The sequence below is a fragment of the Eleutherodactylus coqui genome, chromosome 11, assembly GCF_035609145.1.
Source record: "Eleutherodactylus coqui strain aEleCoq1 chromosome 11, aEleCoq1.hap1, whole genome shotgun sequence".
In the NCBI taxonomy this organism is placed as follows: domain Eukaryota; kingdom Metazoa; phylum Chordata; class Amphibia; order Anura; family Eleutherodactylidae; genus Eleutherodactylus; species Eleutherodactylus coqui.
In genome coordinates this window covers 73,901,257-73,918,720 of record NC_089847.1, presented here as the reverse complement: position 1 = coordinate 73,918,720, position 17,464 = coordinate 73,901,257, and the positions used below count along the sequence as shown (strand labels likewise).

Below are 17,464 nucleotides of genomic sequence, written 5' to 3'. Positions count from 1 at the left end.
CAGTTAGATACCAGCTCTACACATTAATAGTGATTACAGTGTAGTTAACCCCCATGATCAGAGGTGGTGCCTTCTCTGATGGTAATACTCCATTTCTGATATTTATCTGGGCTTTAATGACCATGAAGATTTCCTCCACTATACAGCTCATCTCTGGACACTATTACCACTGCCACCACCCCAATGATCCTCTCAGTAAACCCCCCCATAGTATATGTGCCCCCTCTGTGACTCCACCATGTTACTTGTGTGCCCTCTGTGGCTCCACAGAGCACTGGTGTCTCCTCTCTGTAGATCCACAAAGAGCTGCTGTCCCCTCTCTGTGGATAATGGAGTCCTTCTATGCCTCCCGATACCCCTGAGTGTCTCGCTAGCAGCACAAGTTTCAAATACATTCTAACTGCTCTGGACACTGCTGTACTGTCTCTCATTCAATGCAGGCTGTTTGCGAGACACTCAGGGGAAGTGGGAGACAAATCAGCAGTTTGACAGGTGGCAGGGCTAATCAGCCTCAGGCCCCTTGTCCCACAGGCCCCATAGCAATCAGATAGTCTGCCAACACTGGCAGCACACCACTGCCTGGACCACATTGGGTTGGCATATGATAATGTTGATACTATGTCTATTACCTTCTTATTTCTTCAAGATGAAGCAATGATTTCCATGCTGTAATTTTTCAAAAATCAAACAGCAATAGAATCAGATGTAATAAACTCTTCCAATGGTTTTCTACAAAAATATAATTTTTTTTTATCCTTTAGGTCAAGAGTTGAGGTCTTGGATATTTTTCAGGAAATCTTGGACAACTAGGGAACAGTTCAATCCAAGTCCATATAAAAATTCACTTTGAGTAGAGCCCAGAATAAAGCCATTGGGGAATTACAACATAATGAGAATGTTGCAAGTCAAAGGAAGGAGGGGGGGGGGGGCAGTTGTTATCCTAAACATTTATGAAATACATAGTGACAGATATACATGTAATATATTGAACAAGAATCCTACAGAAGAATATAGAATGATTTTAAAAAGGTTTATTTAAAAATATATACAAAAAATGTTTCATCCCTCCTCAATGAAGCCCATTGTGGCAGGCATAAAATCATGAAATAAAAACTTGGTTTGCAGCCTCTAAATACATACCAGGAAATGTGCATGACACCTAGCATATTCTGGAGTTACTTAAAAACGTTTTATGGTTACGCTCATGGACTTGGATTACAAACGATGTGTCTTCTCTATACATGTCCATATTCCATGATTTGGGATTCTCAGCATATTATGGTTTATACAAAAGTACAGTAAGTTTTCTTCTGGATTGAGGGAGTTTGTTATAGTCACCATTAAGTATTCCGTGACCCACATTTTTTGCAATTTTTTTTTTAAAAGATAGGCAGGGCTTAAAAGGCATTCATGCATTGCAGCCTTTCGAAACTTCAATAGACCTGGGCTGCCATGCTAACCCATTGGCTCCCTATGATCACTTGCAAGAGGCCAAGTTGTCATTCGAAGCTTATCACCCTCCTGCTGCCTGGTTAGACACATGATAAGCTATAATTGCAGCAACTAAAGAGTTAACAGCCACGATCGGAGCTAATTCCATTCGTGGTCAACACCTGAACTGGGGCTCATGGCTTAGCTGCTGGACTGAATGGCTACTTAGTGCAGAGCTCCTGAGCCACTAGGGCCCAAAAGCAACATTACAGTGGTAGAACAAACCACTTCACAGGCCTCAACTGTTGCTTATATCTCCAGGATGCTGCAGAAAGTGAATCTGTCAATCCAGGCAAGTCTATAAATCTGTTCTTTAACCAGTCCCTGGAGCTGAACCAAGATAGTGCACGAGGCTCTCCTACATCAGAACTAGTAGAGTACTATCCCGAGCTTAAGGACTCCATGGAGTGGCAGCAAGGTTTTCCTTCCCAGCCACATAGTTCTGATCGCTCCTGCACCTGAAAATTCAGAGGGAAGTCCCATTAAAGCCAAATGGAAGTCCTCTCAGCAGCAATGTCATCATTATCTATTCAGCCACATGGCGGTTGTGGCCTCTTTTCCATCTGCTAGTTCAAAAAGCAAAGGCAGAAACTGGATACTCTGGAAAGGTTATCCGACACATAGGTGAGTGATTTATCACATGTCACTGCTACACCCTCATCTTTAGTGGGAATTTTGGATGGCATCCCAATAACTGATACATCAGTCACTGATACCATCATGGAAGCCATGTTAAAAGCTCTGCAAATTTCTATACAATCCAATTTTGCTGATCTTATCCAACCCATCAACTCTGCTATCACTGAGGTAGAATGCAGAAACAATCACGTGGAGACAAAGATGGCAGATTTTCAACTTACATAACTCCCTCATTGATGTACATTACATCTTGGAATCTGAGCTAGATTGACTTAGAACTAACAGTCCATTTACAAGGGACGAATGTCGGGCAAACGATGCCAGACACTCATCCCTGTATGTCCGCGCTCCCGTGCTGTCACACGGGAACTAGTGTTGCTGGCTCGCTCAAAGAGCGGCCAGCAGGCTGGCAGGGTGGCTGCAGGAGATTTCTCTCCTCTCGCTCCCCCACCCTTCTCTATTAACTTAATATAGTGGCCGTTCAGTACTGAACGGCCGCTATTTACACTGAACAGCATAAACGATGCAGCATAAACGATGAACGATGAGCTCATCGCTCATCAATCCGTTCAAATAATGGCCGTTCAGTATTGAACGGCCGCTGTATTAAGTGAATGGAGAGGGGTAGGGGAGGGCGAGGAGAGAAATCTCCTGCACTGCCCAACTTCCCTGCTGGCCGCTCTTTGAGCAAGCCAGCAATATTAGCTCCCGTGCAACAGCTCGGGAGCAAGGACACACAGGGACGAGTGTCGGACATCGTTTACCAGACATTCGTCCCGTGTAAATTGGTCTTAAAGCTGCTGACTTGGAATACAGGTTATGCTGCAACACCGTGGAAGTTTGATTTTAGAAAGTGTGTCTGCCTGCTGATTAAATATCTACAGTGCCATTTGAAAACATTGCTGACAGAGTGTCCAGTACAGGACTTTGTAATTAACAGGGCATTCAAATATCTGGAAGATCAAAAGATGTTTTAGCCCGTATCCAATTCTTCCACATAAAGGAAAAACTACTGGAGGCTACTAGGAAAACAAATCCTTTTCCTGTGCCATGCCAATCTTTGTCTTTGTACATCGACTTGTCTACAGCAACCCTGGCTCAAAGGCGACAATTACTACCTGTTACCAAGACACTTAGGGATTACTAAATTCAGTACAAATCTGGATTTCCTGTATGTCTTCTGAGCATCAAAAACAACACCAGCTTTATTGTCAAATCCTTGGAGGATGGAATCAGCCTGTATTTCCTTACCCACCAAAGACCCTAATCAAATTCCCCATCATCGATTGAGGACTGGCATATCATGAAATCTTGCAATCATGCACATTTTTAAGTGTTTAGCATGCCCTGTTGGTGTGTTACTATGGATGAGAAAACCAGGAAACACCTGAGAATTTATAGCCCCAAACAAGCTTTGCAGATTTGGAAGAGCTGTTACGTTTCTTTCTGCATGCATGACAGTGAGATAGCAGAAAGTATGTAGGAATCCGGACACATGAGTTGAATTTTCTTTGTTTTATTTTCTCTTAAACTTGCATAGTTAGGTACATGGTTTCACAAGAGAAGTTTCCTGAGAAGGTGAGAGAACTCTTTATCATGACAGTGAGAGACTGTTTGATGTTAATGTTGAATATTTTTATTTTCTATGTTTTCCTTTTCTTTATATTTACAATTTACATCCATTGGTCTATCCGATGCATGGCAGATGCTCCACGCAGTCAGCTGGTGATGATTAAGATTGTATAGTTAAATGTTAAAGAGCTGAATTTTTCCCCAAAATAGGCATAAATGTGGGAAAATATAAAGTCATTTTCTCCACATATTTTCTGTGCACAAATGACACTCGTAGTTTCAAAAGACGCCTTTTACATAAAATATCTAAGCCATCTTAATTACAATTTCAAGTCTAGAGCAGTGTTGATTGGGATAAAATCAATCATTCTATAGCATTTTAGCTTATTAAAGAGGAAATAGACACACAAGGAAGATATTTTTCATATATTCCATGAATAATGTAATCTATACACTTGCTTTCATTTATGCTCCAATCAAAAAACAGAGGACCTTCACCTACGAAATGTTATGCTTTCTTTCTAAGCTTAAACAAGGCAGACTTCTCATTTGTGGTGACTCCAACGCAGTCTCAGTCTTTTGTATAGACATAACCTCTAGACTGTGTTGAAATGTCTAATCCCTGGGTATTATATATGGTGGAAAGAAGAAATTGAAGTTTGGCAAGTTATGCATAGCTCCAAGAAAGATTATTCCTTTTACTCACATGTTCACAACAGTTACTCGTGGATTGACATATTTATAATTTATAGAAAGCAATGATCAAATTACGTGATGTGATAATACAGCGATAACTGTAACTGTAGAGGAACAATATATTCAAACACCAACATAGGCTGCCTGTCCAGTGATGTTTTTGCATTGCGTTCCCTGCGCCGATAATCTGGCCCTGGGGAACGCAGTGCACACTTACCATAACTTTGCTATGGAAAGCGCAGTCCCCCTGTCTACGAGCGGAGAATAATAGCAATTCTCTGCTTGTGGGCAGCAAATACAGGGCAAGACTACTGCTCTTAAGAGAACTTTTTGTATTTGCTGGAATTCTATTAAAACAATTTTACATGAATGATATCTAGTAAAATGACATACTTCAAGACCATATATTTTACATGCTTACCATCACAGCCTCTATCCACAGGGCCTACTCGGTGGAGAGCATCAGTCAAGAGATCAGGAAGGCGACCATTGAGGTCTACAGAGGCAAGACAGCCCTGGAAACCATCTCGAGACGCAACCAGCTTTGGGAGAGTGGCATACATATTTCTAGGCAGCCCACCAATATATAGTTCACCTAGGAATGAGAATGCAGAAAGGAAGAAAAGACAAACAAGAATGGAATACAAGAAAGATGTGGTGAGGAGAAAGTGAAAGAACAGAGTGATGGAGAAAGAAGAAAATAACAAGTCAGAAAAACATTTTTTACAATAGTTCTAAAGCAAACAATATGCGCTAAAATGTTACATTGTCAGTACAGGGGCGGTGGATTATTTCCCTAATTAGATACAAGATAAAATCTGGGATATCTACAAGACGGTCAATGAAATAAAATGGGGAAGACGGTTAGCACAATTGTGCCAGGGTAATATCGTATTGCATTAAATGAGTAGTCCCATCACAGACATCCATGGCATATCCACAGGATATGCAATTAATGTTTGATAGATGAAGGTCCCATCATTGATAACTTCACCTATGTCAAGATCCCACAACCTCTGTCCATATAATGAGGTGATCGACAGGTAGTCAACTGGTGAAGAATGGATGAAGAAGTGGGTGTGCATGTGAGCAACTCTCTTCATTCACTTCTAGTTGAGTTGCAGAAACAGCTAATCATTAAAGGTAAGATCATAAATGAACTTAGAAAGATAAGTATTTATTAAATACTTCAAATGGTGGAACATTGAGTGCGGGAGGGCATTTACTACTACCCACACAGACACATTTTTATGAATCTTACTACGTAATATTCTATAAGGTTATTCTTTACTGCATTTAATATCATCACCAAGTTTATCGTAGATGATGGTTTAACATGAAAAGGCATTTCATGTATATAAAAGTTGTGAGGCTAAAAGGAAATCTCTGTCATCCGTAAGCAATTATTTTTGGAGACAAAAAACAGGGGGTAAGCAAAAACGTTAAAAATGGAGCAAAAAGCACTGCAGTTGTAGGTTCAAATCTGACCAAAGGCAACATCTGGTTGGAGGTTTTCAAAGTCCATGAAGATGTTATCCTTGATGGGATTTGAACCTAGGACCCAGCAGTGAAAGGCAAGAGTGCTAGAAACTGAGCCACATTCATAGAAAACATACACACTGCAAAAATTGGCTGGATTTTATCACTCAGTCGTTCATGACGAGCTACACTAGTCACCTTTTTTTTCTCACAAGGTAGATTTGAAATCCGCAAACTAGGAAAATCTGCATTCTCATACAAATGAATAAAATGTGGAATTGATGCGGCTTTGATGAAGAATTAGTGCAGATGCCATGTGAATTAGTTGTGAAATCCATTGCAAATTCCATTGTGTGAGCACAGGCTTACTGTTTGTTTCTGATACACAGTTGAAATATAGGTATCTATTATTCCATTAACACCATTTATTCAGTACTTTCTTTTCTTCCTATTTTCCAGTTAATAGCTCTCCAGGGTTGAATACTAAATACATTTTATTTTTTCTGAGACAGAGACATTCATTTCTGTGAGCATTAACGAATAAAAAATATCAAAGCTGCATGTTTGATTTATAGATCACGTATTGAGAATATGAGTGTTGACAAGAAGATGAATCACTCTGTATTGTAAGTTTGTTGCATACAAGACTAATCTTCTCATCTATAGATACCAAGATGGAGATTATGAACTGCCTCATGATTAGTGGCTCGTCTTTTTTAAGATAAATTAAATAAGTCCCATTTAGACAGGATGACAGTGGGGTAAACGGCTACACGAGTGCTGACGTCACCCCTAAGGTCATCAGCGCTCCTATAGAATGTTTAGACTGGCAGAGTTCGCTCAGCACTTCACATTCTATGTAGAATACCAGAATTCAACAATGCTTTTTATGCTGACTGAAGGTCAGCGAAAACGAAAAGTGAACAATAGTAAACTATTTTTTTGAATCTACATGGGACAATTATTGCTCAGTTTTGTTCATTTGAATGTATTTTGGGCAATAATTATGCCCCCGGATGTGAACCAGGACCAACTTCCTCCTGCTCAACCAAGAGCAAAGAAAGCCATTGTAACTAATTGATTGTGAAGCATAACAAATATTTATTTAATTAACTAGCTTTGGAGAGACTGGACTAGAGATGAGCGAACGTACTCGTCCGAGTTTGATGCTCGTTCGAGTATTAGCGTGTTCGAGATGCTCGTTACTCGAGACGAGTACCACACGATGTTCGAGTTACTTTCACTTTCATCTTTGAGACGTTAGTGGGCTTTTCTGGCCAATAGAAAGACAGGGAAGGCATTACAACTTCCCCTGCGACGTTCAAGCCCTATACCACCCATCTGCAGTGAGTGGCTGGCGAGATCAGGTGTCACCCGAGTATATAAATCAGCCCCTCCCGCGGCTCGCCACAGATGCATTCTGACATAGTTCAGGGAAAGTGCTGTCTTGCTGGAGTTGCTATAGGGAGAGAGTTAGGAGTTATTTTAGGCTTCAAGAACCCCAACGGTCCTTCTTAGGGCCACATCTAACCGTGTGCAGTAGTGTGGAGGCTGCTTTTTGCAGTGTTGCACTTTTTTTTTTTTTTGTATATCGGCCGTGCAGAGCATTGCGTCCTGCAGTAATTTTACATAGTCCAGGGCCAGTAGTGGTGAGGCAGGGACAGAAGACATATTTAGTGTATATAGGCAGTGGGCCTTTCCAAAAACATTTGGGAAAAAAAATCTATTTGGGCTGCCTGTGACCGTCCTCAGTGTACTAGGTCTCTGCTGGGGGGTAGTTGTCCTAATTCATACGCAGCCAGCTAAGTGTTACAGCAGGCTTGCGCAAAATTCTTTCCTGGCTCTGTGTTGCCTGTTACATCACCGCTGTATTCCTGTCCACAGTGAAACAGTCTGCAGTAATTTTACATAGTCCAGGGCCAGTAGTGGTGAGGCAGGGACAGAAGACATATTTGGTGTATATAGGCAGTGGGCCTTTCCAAAAACATTTGGGAAAAAAAATCTATTTCGGCTGCCTGTGACCGTCCTCAGTGTACTGGGTCTCTGCTGGGGGTAGTTGTCCTAATTTATACGCAGCCAGCTAAGTGTTACAGCAGGCTTGCGCAAAATTCTTTCCTGGCTCTGCTGTGCGTTCCGTAAGCAAAGTCAGCCTCCAACCACAGGCCAATAAGCGGCACATTTAATTACAGCGTTCTGTTTCTGCACTACTGGTAATACAGCATGCTGAGGGGTAGGGGTAGGCCTAGAGGACGTGGACGCGGGCGAGGACGCGGAGGCCCGAGTCAGGGTGTGGGCACAGGCCAAGCCAGTGCGGTGGCCAGGGGTAGAGGCAGGGCCAGACCGAATAATCCACCAACTGTTTCCCAAAACGCCCCCTCGCGCCATGCCACCCTGCAGAGGCCAAGGTGCTCTAAGGTGAGGCAGTTTTTCACAGAGACGCCTGACAACTAACGAACAGTGGTGTGCAACCTTTGTCGCGCCAAGATCAGCTGGGGAGCCACCACCACCAGCATGCGCAGGCATATGATGGCCAAGCACCCCACAAGGTGGGACGAAGGCCGTTCACCGCCTCCGGTTTGCACCACTGCCTCTCCCCCTGTGCCCCAACCTGCCACTGAGATCCAACCCCCCTCTGAGGACACAGGCACTACCGTCTCCTAGCCTGCACCCACACCCTCACCTCCGCTGTCCTCGGCCCCATCCAGCAATGTCTCTCAGCGCAGCGTCCAGACGTCGCTAGCACAACTGTTTGAGCGCAAGCGCAAGTACGCCGCCACGCACCCGCACGCTCAAGCGATAAACGTGCACATAGCCAAATTGATCAGCCTGGAGATGCTGCCGTATAGGCTTGTGGAAATGGAGGCTTTCAAAAGCATGATGGTGACAGCAGCCCCGCGCTACTCGGTTCCCAGTCGCCACTACTTTTCCCGATGTGCCATCCCAGCCCTGCACGACCACGTCTCCCGCAACATTGTACGCGCCCTCACCAACGCGGTTACTGCCAAGGTCCACTTAACAACGGACACGTGGACAAGCACAGGCGGGCAGGGCCACTATATCTCCCTGACGGCACATTGGGTGAATTTAGTGGAGGCTGGGACAGAGTCAGAGCCTGGGACCGCTCACGTCCTACCCACCCCCAGAATTGCAGGCCCCAGCTCGGTGCTGGTATCTGCGGCGGTGTATGCTTCCTCCACTAAACCACCCTCCTCCTCCTCCAACGCAACCTCTGTCTCGCAATCAAGATGTGTCAGCAGCAGCACGTCGCCAGCACTCGGTGTCGCGCGGCGTGGCAGCACAGCGGTGGGCAAGCGTCAGAAGGCTGTGCTGAAACTACTCAGCTTAGGAGAGAAGAGGCACACGGCCCACGAACTGCTGCAGGGTCTGACAGAGCAGACCGACCGCTGGCTTGCGCCGCTGAGCCTCCAACCTTGCATGGTCGTGTGTGACAACGGCCGTAACCTGGTGGCGGCTCTGCAGCTCGGCAGCCTCACGCACGTGCCATGCCTGGCCCATGTCTTAAATTTGGTGGTTCAGCGCTTTCTGAAAAGCTACCCACACTTGTCATACCTGCTCGGAAAGGTGCGCCGGGTCAGCGCACATTTCCGCAAGTCCAAGACGGACGCTGCCACCCTGCGGACCCTGCAACATCGGTTTAATCTGCCAGTGCACCGACTGCTGTGCGACGTGCCCACACGGTGGAACTCTACGCTCCACATGTTGGCCAGACTCTATGAGCAGCGTAGAGCTATAGTGTAATACCAACTCCAACATTGGCGGCGTAGTGGGAGTCAGCCTCCTCAATTCTTTACAGAAGAGTGGGCCTGGTTGGCAGCCATCTGCCAGGTCCTTGGAAACTTTGAGGAGTCTACCCAGATGGTGAGCGGGGATGCTGCAATCATTAGCATCACCATTCCTCTGCTATGCCTCTTGAGAAGTTCCCTGCAAAGCATAAAGGCAGACGCTTTGCACTCGGAAACAGAGGCGGGGGAAGACAGTATGTCGCTGGATAGTCAGAGCACCCTCATGTCTATATCTCAGCGCGTTGAGGAGGAGGGGGAGGAGCATGAGGAGGAGGGGGAAGAGACAGCTTGGCCCACTGCTGAGGGTACCCATGCTGCTTGCCTGTCATCCTTTCAGCGTGTATGGCCTGAGGAGGAGGAGGAGGAGGATCCTGAAAGTGATCTTCCTAGTGAGGACAGCCATGTGTTGCGTACAGGTACCCTGGCACACATGGCTGACTTCATGTTAGGATGCCTTTCTCGTGACCCTCGCGTTACACGCATTCTGGCCACTACGGATTACTGGGTGTACACACTGCTCTACCCACGGTATAAGGAGAACCTTTCCACTCTCATACCCGAAGAGGAAAGGGATCGAGAGTGATGCTATACCACAGGACCCTGGCGGACAAACTGATGGTAACATTCCCATCCGACAGCGCTAGTGGCAGAAGGTGCAGTTCCGAGGGCCAGGTAGCAGGGGAGGCGCAGAGATCAGGCAGCATGTACAGCGCAGGCAGGGGAACATTCTCCAAGGCCTTTGCTAGCTTTATGGCTCCCCAGCAAGACTGTGTCACCGCTCCACAGTCAAGGCTGAGTTGGCGGGAGCACTGTAAAAGGATGGTGAGGGAGTACGTAGCCGATCGCACGACCATCCTCGGTGACGCCTCTGCCCCCTACAACTACTGGGTGTCGAGGCTGGACACGTGGCCTGAACTCTCGCTGTATGCCCTGGAGGTGCTTGCTTGTCCTGCGGCTAGCGTCTTATCAGAGAGGGTGTTTAGTGCGGCTGGGGGAATCATCACGGATAAGCGTACCCGCCTGTCAACCGACAGTGCCGATAGGCTTACACTCATCAAGATGAACAAAGCCTGGATTTCCCCAGACTTCTCTTCTCCACCAGCGGACAGCAGCGATACCTAAGCAATACGTAGGCTGCACCCGCGGATGCAAGCATCGTTCTCTATCACCATCAAAAACGGGGACCTTTTTGCTTCATCAATCTGTGTATTCTATTCATCCTCCTCCTCCTGCTCCTCCTCCTGAAACCTCACGTAATCACGCCGAACGGGCAATTTTTCTTATGCCCACAAGGCTCAGTCATATAATTTTTGTAAACAATTTTTATACATTTCAATGCTCATTAAAGCGTTGAAACTTGCACCTGAACCAATTTTTATTTTAACTGGGCTGCCTCCAGGCCTAGTTACCAATTAAGCCACATTAACCAAAGCGATTAATGGGTTTCACCTGCCCTCTTGGTTGGGCACGTGCAATTTTTCTGAGGTACATTAGTACTGTTGGTACACCAATTTTTTTGGACCCTCGCCTACAGTGTAATCCAATTAATTTTTTGCCCACCTGCATTAAAGCTGACGTTACATCAGCTGTGTTGGGCACTGCAATGGGATATATTTATGTACCGCCAGTGGCTTCCTGGGACCCACCCATGCTGTCGGTCCACATGGACTTCCCATTAGGGAGATGTACGTGCCTGTGTATACTTATAAAAAAATTCGAGCCTGACTGGGGCATGCAGTTTGGGCCGAAGCCCACCTGCATTTAATCTGATGTTAGCTCTGCTGTCCAGGGCACTGCAATGGGATACAATTATGTACAGCGGGTGGGTTCCAGGGAGCCACCCATGCTGTGGGTGCACACGGAATTCCCATTGCAGAGTTGTACCTGCCTGTAACTATTTATAAAAAAATGCAGTCTGACTGGGGCATGCAGACACCTTACATAGTAACATAGTAACATAGTATGTAAGGCCGAATAAAGACAATGTCCATCTAGTCCAGCCTGTCTATCCTACTGTGTTGATCCAGAGGAAGGCAAAAAACCCCAAGGCCAGAAGCCAATTAGCCCTTTTGGGGGGAAAATTCCTTCCCGACTCCCTAATGGCAATCAGACTGTTCCCTGGATCAACCCCTAATAGTTCCTACCTGCCTATATACCAGGATTGACACTTAACCTAATATTTATATCCTGTAATATCCTTCTTCTCCAGAAAGACATCAAGTCCCCTTTTAAACTCCTCTATGGATTTTGCCATCACCACTTCCTCCGGTAGAGAGTTCCACAGTCTAACTGCTCTTACAGTAAAGAATCCCCTTCTATGTTGGTGATGAAACCTACTTTCCTCTAATCGTAGCGGATGTCCTCTTGTTACCGTCATGGTTCTGGGTGTAAACAGATTGCGGGAGAGATCCATGTGTTGTCCCCTCATGTACTTATACATGGTTATTTGGTCGCCTCTTAACCTTCTTTTTTCTAGAGTAAATAGTCCCAATTTGGATAGCCTCTCTGGGTATTCCAGTCCCGTCATTCCATGTATTAGTTTAGTTGCCCTTCTTTGAACCCCTTCAAGCACTGTGACATCTTTCCTGAGCACCGGTGTCCAGAATTGTACGCAGTATTCCATGTGAGGCCTGACAAGTGTCTTATATAATGGAAGGATAACGTTCTCGTCCTTCGCCCCTATACCTCTTTTAAAGCACCCCAAGACTTTATTTGCCTTTGCAGCAGCTGACTGGCATTGGTTACTCCAGTTTAGTCTATTATCCACTAATACCCCCAGATCCTTTTCCATATCACTTTTCCCTAGTGGTACCCCATTAAGTGAATATTTGTGACATCCGTTCCTCCTGCCCATGTGCATAGTCTTACATTTTTCAACATTGAACTTCATTTGCCATTTTCCTGCCCAAGCCCCCAGCTTATCCAGGTCTGTTTGTAGCCGCACATTGTCCTCCGTTGCATTAATTATATTGTATAATTTTGTGTCATCTGCAAATATTGATATTTTGCTGTGCAGCCCCTCTATCAGGTCATTGATAAATATGTTGAACAGAGTGGGGCCTAGTACTGAACCCTGTGGCACCCCGCTAGCGACTGTGGTCCAATCAGAGTATGAGACATTTATTACCACCCTCTGCTTTCTATCATTGAGCCAATTTTTTACCCACTTACACACGTTTTCGCCCAGTCCGAGCTGCCTCATTTTGTATATTAGCCTATTATGTGGCACGGTGTCAAAGGCTTTAGAGAAGTCCAGATATACAAGATCAATAGATACTCCCTGGTCCAGCTTAGAGCTTACTTCATCGTAGAAACTGATCAGATTTGTTTGACATGAGCGACCCTTCATGAATCCATGCTGGTGAGGAGTTATTCCCTTAATCTCCTTGAGGTACTCATCGATGGCGTCTCTCAGAATCCCCTCGAAAATGTTTCCCGTTACTGAAGTGAGACTTACTGGCCTGTAGTTACCAGGCTCACTTTTGCTCCCTTTTTTGTAAATTGGAACCACGTTGGCAATGCGCCAGTCCAATGGTACTACTCCGGTCTTGATAGTGTCTAGAAATATTAGGTATAGCGGCCTAGCTATCTCGTCACTTAGTTCCTTTAGTATCCTTGGGTGTAATCCATCTGGGCCCGGCGATTTATCAATTTTAGTTTTCTTTAGACGCTTCCGCACCTCCTCCTGCGTTAGGTATGAGATATTTTGTGAGGGGTTCGTTTTATTCCCCTGCATCTCGTGTGGCATTTCCTTTTCTTTGGTGAATACACTTGAGAAGAAACTGTTTAGTAGATTTGCTTTCCCTTCGTCATCATCAATGATTTCTCCTGCATTGTTTTTTAAAGGGCCAGCACTCTCCCTGCAAATCCTTTTGCTGTTAATGTAGTTGAAAAATAGCTTCGGGTTGTTTTTGCTCTCTTTTGCGATCCGTCTTTCTGCTTCCTCCTTGGCAGTTTTGATCGTATCTTTGCATATTTTGTTTTTTTCCCTGTACGATTTTAGCGCTTCTTCGCTGCCTTGTTGCTTTAGTAGTTTGAACGCTTTCTTCTTTTCGTTTATTGCCCCTCGTACCGTCTTGTCGAGCCACATTGGTTTCCTTTTAGCTGAGTTTCTTTTATTTTTAAAGGGAATGAACTGCTCACATGAAGCGATTAGGATCCTTTTGAACTTTTCCCATTTGTCCTCCGTACTGATATTTTTGAGGATGTTGTCCCAATTAATGTTACCGATAGTAGTTCTAAGCTCATCAAATTTTGCTTTACTAAAGTTTAGTTTCTTTGCCACTCCCTGATAAGGCTTCCTATTGATTAACAGCTGGAAGTTGATTATATTGTGGTCGCTGTTCCCCAAGTGCCCCTCAACCTGCACCCCCTTTATACGTTCCGGTTTGTTGGTTAGTACTAGGTCCAGAATGGCCCTCCCTCTTGTTGGTTCCTGCACAAGTTGGTTCAGGTAATTGTCTTTAATTACTCTCAAGAACTTATCACCCCTGTGAGATTTGCAGGTTTCGTTCTCCCATGTTATATCTGGGTAATTAAAGTCCCCCATGATAATTACTTCGTTTCGCTTTGACACCTCTTCTATCTGCCTTAGTAGTAAGTTTTCAGTTTCTTCTGTTGCTTTTGGTGGTCGATAGAAGACCCCTATCAGGATTTTGTTAGAATGAATAGTGTGTGGCACATAGGTTCCCCATTGCTATGCCCACGTGTGCAGCTCCTGATGGCGGTGGCACAGGATTATATTTCTCATTGCTTCTGTACAGCATTGTGGGCTATCGTCCTGCCCCTTTTAAAGAGGGTCGCTGTCTAGCTGTGCCAACCCTCTGCAGTGTGTGCCTGCGGTTCCTCCTCATGGCAGACGCACTTATAAATAGACATGAGTGTGGCGTGGCATGAGGGCAGCTGAAGGCTGCGCAGGGACACTTTGGTGTGTGCTGTGGACACTGGGTCGTGCGGGGGGGGGGGGGGGGTTGGGCAGCATGTAACCCAGGAGAAGTGGCAGCGGAGTGTCATGCAGGCAGTGATTGTGCTTTGTTGGAGGTAGTGTGGTGCTTAGCTAAGGTATGCATTGCTAATGAGGGCTTTTCAGAAGTAAAAATTGTTGGGAGGGGGGGGGCCCACTCTTGCCGCTACTGTGGCTTAATAGTGGGACCTGGGAACTTGAGATGCAGCCCAACATGTAGCCCCTCGCCTGCCCTATCCGTTGCTGTGTCGTTCCCATCACTTTCTTGAATTGCCCAGATTTTCACAAATGAAAACCTTAGCGAGCATCGGCGATATACAAAAATGCTCGGGTCGCCCATTGACTTCAATGGGGTTCGTTATTCAAAACGAACCCTCGAGCATCGTGAAATTTTCGTCCCGAGTAACGAGCACCCGAGCATTTTGGTGCTCGCTCATCTCTAGACTGGACACTTCTTCATTGTTTCCTGCACCCAGGTGTTCAACATGGCTAGACAGCTTGCTTTTTAAATAATCTTTTGTATTGGGAGTTTTGACAGGGCGACAAGCATCCAAACAATTATTCATATGAATGTTCATATCCAAAAATTGCACAGTGTGAGCAAATGTGCTGATTTGTCATTGATTACATGTTTTATGAAGAGATAAAAATAATTATCCCTTGTGTAAACCAGGGATGTGCTGCCAACCCTAATGTAAGCTGCAGGGGATGGAGGAGGCAAAATAACAAATACTGGTACCTGAATGATCATTTGGACGAAAAAGCTCATGATATTTACAACATATAGGTTTAAAGTCAACAATCATCTATTGACTTTCTATATGGTCAATCAGCATTTGTTACACATAATTTTTCTACCTAAGACTCTTACTGTTTTTCCCCTTTACACGTACATCAGACTACAGAATCTCAGGAGAACAAGATTTTACTCTTCATCCTACAAGATTTCATGTGAGCTAGAACACCCATTTCGGTAAGAAACAATGTGCACTTCATTTACATTCTGGTTTTGGAGGCAGTTTGTACAGCAATTTGTAAAAAAAAAAATCAAGCCCCTATAAGTTGTCATTTTGCTGCAAAACTCGTCATGCAGTTACATCTCAGGCAGATATGCAAATGATTAGAGATGTGGAGTGATAAGATGAATGGTCTTGCCACCTGTGGCCCTAAATGTAGTTTCACCCTTGGCCTATAAAAAGGATCCCAGTGGCTACTTCTGTGCAGTGAACGTCTTTTCCGCTTGTGTAGAGCTTGTTGACCACTAGATGCCTCTATGACACAATCAAAGAGATTTCACCCAGTTAACAGAGTTTGAGAGGGGGTGCAGTATTGGAGTGTGAGAAGCTGGATGGTCATATCGCCAAATTGAATATACATCTTGGCCGTTCTGACTATTAAGAGGTGCTGGGACCAGTGGATTCATGAGAGTATGCACAACCAGTGACCGGGCTCAGGAAATGCTCAACAGACCACCAGTAGAGAAAATTGTCTGATGGTCAAAGAAGCTCCAACTGTTTCACTATCCACCATTCAGAGACAGGTGACACCATCGATATAGATCCCTGTGTCTGTTGGAACCATTTCCAGGCACTTGGCTGAAGGATATTTGGATATTCTGTTTTCAGTAGTGTTATGAATGATGAAACCAGACCACTATGGAGTGAAACTGGTTTGTTTTCAGTGTTGAATCCAGGTTTAGTTTGGGCACTGATGATGGCTGTGTCCATGTCTGGAGACCTGGGGTAAGTGCCTCAATCCTCCCTTTGCTGTGGAGTGGCACACTGCCCCCTCTGTTGGTGTGATGGTCTGGGGGCCATCACATATGACAGTCAGTCACCCCTAGTAGTGGTACGAGGGACAATGACAGCTCAAAGATATGTTCAGGACATCCTGCAGCCACATGTGTTCCTCTCATGGTGGGGCTTGTAAGAGCCATTTTCAAGAAGGAAAATGCACAGCCGCACACACAAGGGGGTCACAGGAAAGTCTCCACAACATTGTCACATTTATCACCAAAAGAACATGTATGGGACCCTCTGGGATGCCAACTTTGTCAGCCTGTGAGCTTGCATGATCTAGAGGCTCGGTTAGAGCAAATGTGGTGCAACATGCCACAAGATACCATATGGAACCTGTAAGCTTTCATGCCTGTCCATATCACATCTTGTATTCGAGCTAGAGGTGGTACAACCGGTACTAGAGCCTCCATGCCCGCCTGTATCACATCTTGTATCCAAGCTAGAGGTAATACAACAAGGTACTAGAGCCTCCATGCCCACCCATATTACATCTTGCATCCTAGCTAGACGTGGTACAACAGGGTACTAGAGCCTCCATGCCCACCTGTATCACATTTTGTATCCAAGCTAGAGGCGGTTCAACAGTTTACTAAAGCCTCCATGCCTGTCCATATCACATCTTGTATCCAAGCTAGAGGCGGTACAACAGGGTACTAGAGGCTCCATGCCTACCCATATCACATCTTGCATCCAAGCTAGAGGCAGTACAACAGGGTACTAGAGCCTCCATGCCCACCTGTATCACATCTTGTATCCTAGCTAGAGGCAGTACAACAGCGTACTAGAGCCTCCCGTCTAGTGCTCAGTTTTCTGCAATAAATTATCCTTTTTGCTCTGATATTGTAATCGCTTATTTATATCAACGTTACAATCACACAGAGAAAGTTTCATTCTATTCCAACAGCTCCTTCTAGAGGCAGCGATTTTTTTTTCTGTGTTTTTGCTACAGTAATGACCCCCAATCTTTGGCTCTTCAGCTGTTACTGACTGATCTGCATGACAACATAATAGTATTTCCTCCA

The 17,464-nt window shown here is 45.1% G+C and overlaps 1 protein-coding gene across 10 annotated transcripts in view; it reads right to left on the bottom strand.

The window, feature by feature from the left end:
* The window catches only part of NRXN2 (neurexin 2), a 693,278-nt gene that overhangs the window by 427,535 nt on the left and 248,279 nt on the right, over window positions 1-17,464 (bottom strand). For all 10 annotated transcript variants that reach the window (XM_066582621.1, XM_066582619.1, XM_066582620.1 and 7 more), the window contains one exon: window positions 4,820-4,993. In XM_066582621.1, the coding sequence (XP_066438718.1) occupies window positions 4,820-4,993 (174 nt within the window). The remainder of the gene's footprint in view (window positions 1-4,819; window positions 4,994-17,464) is intronic.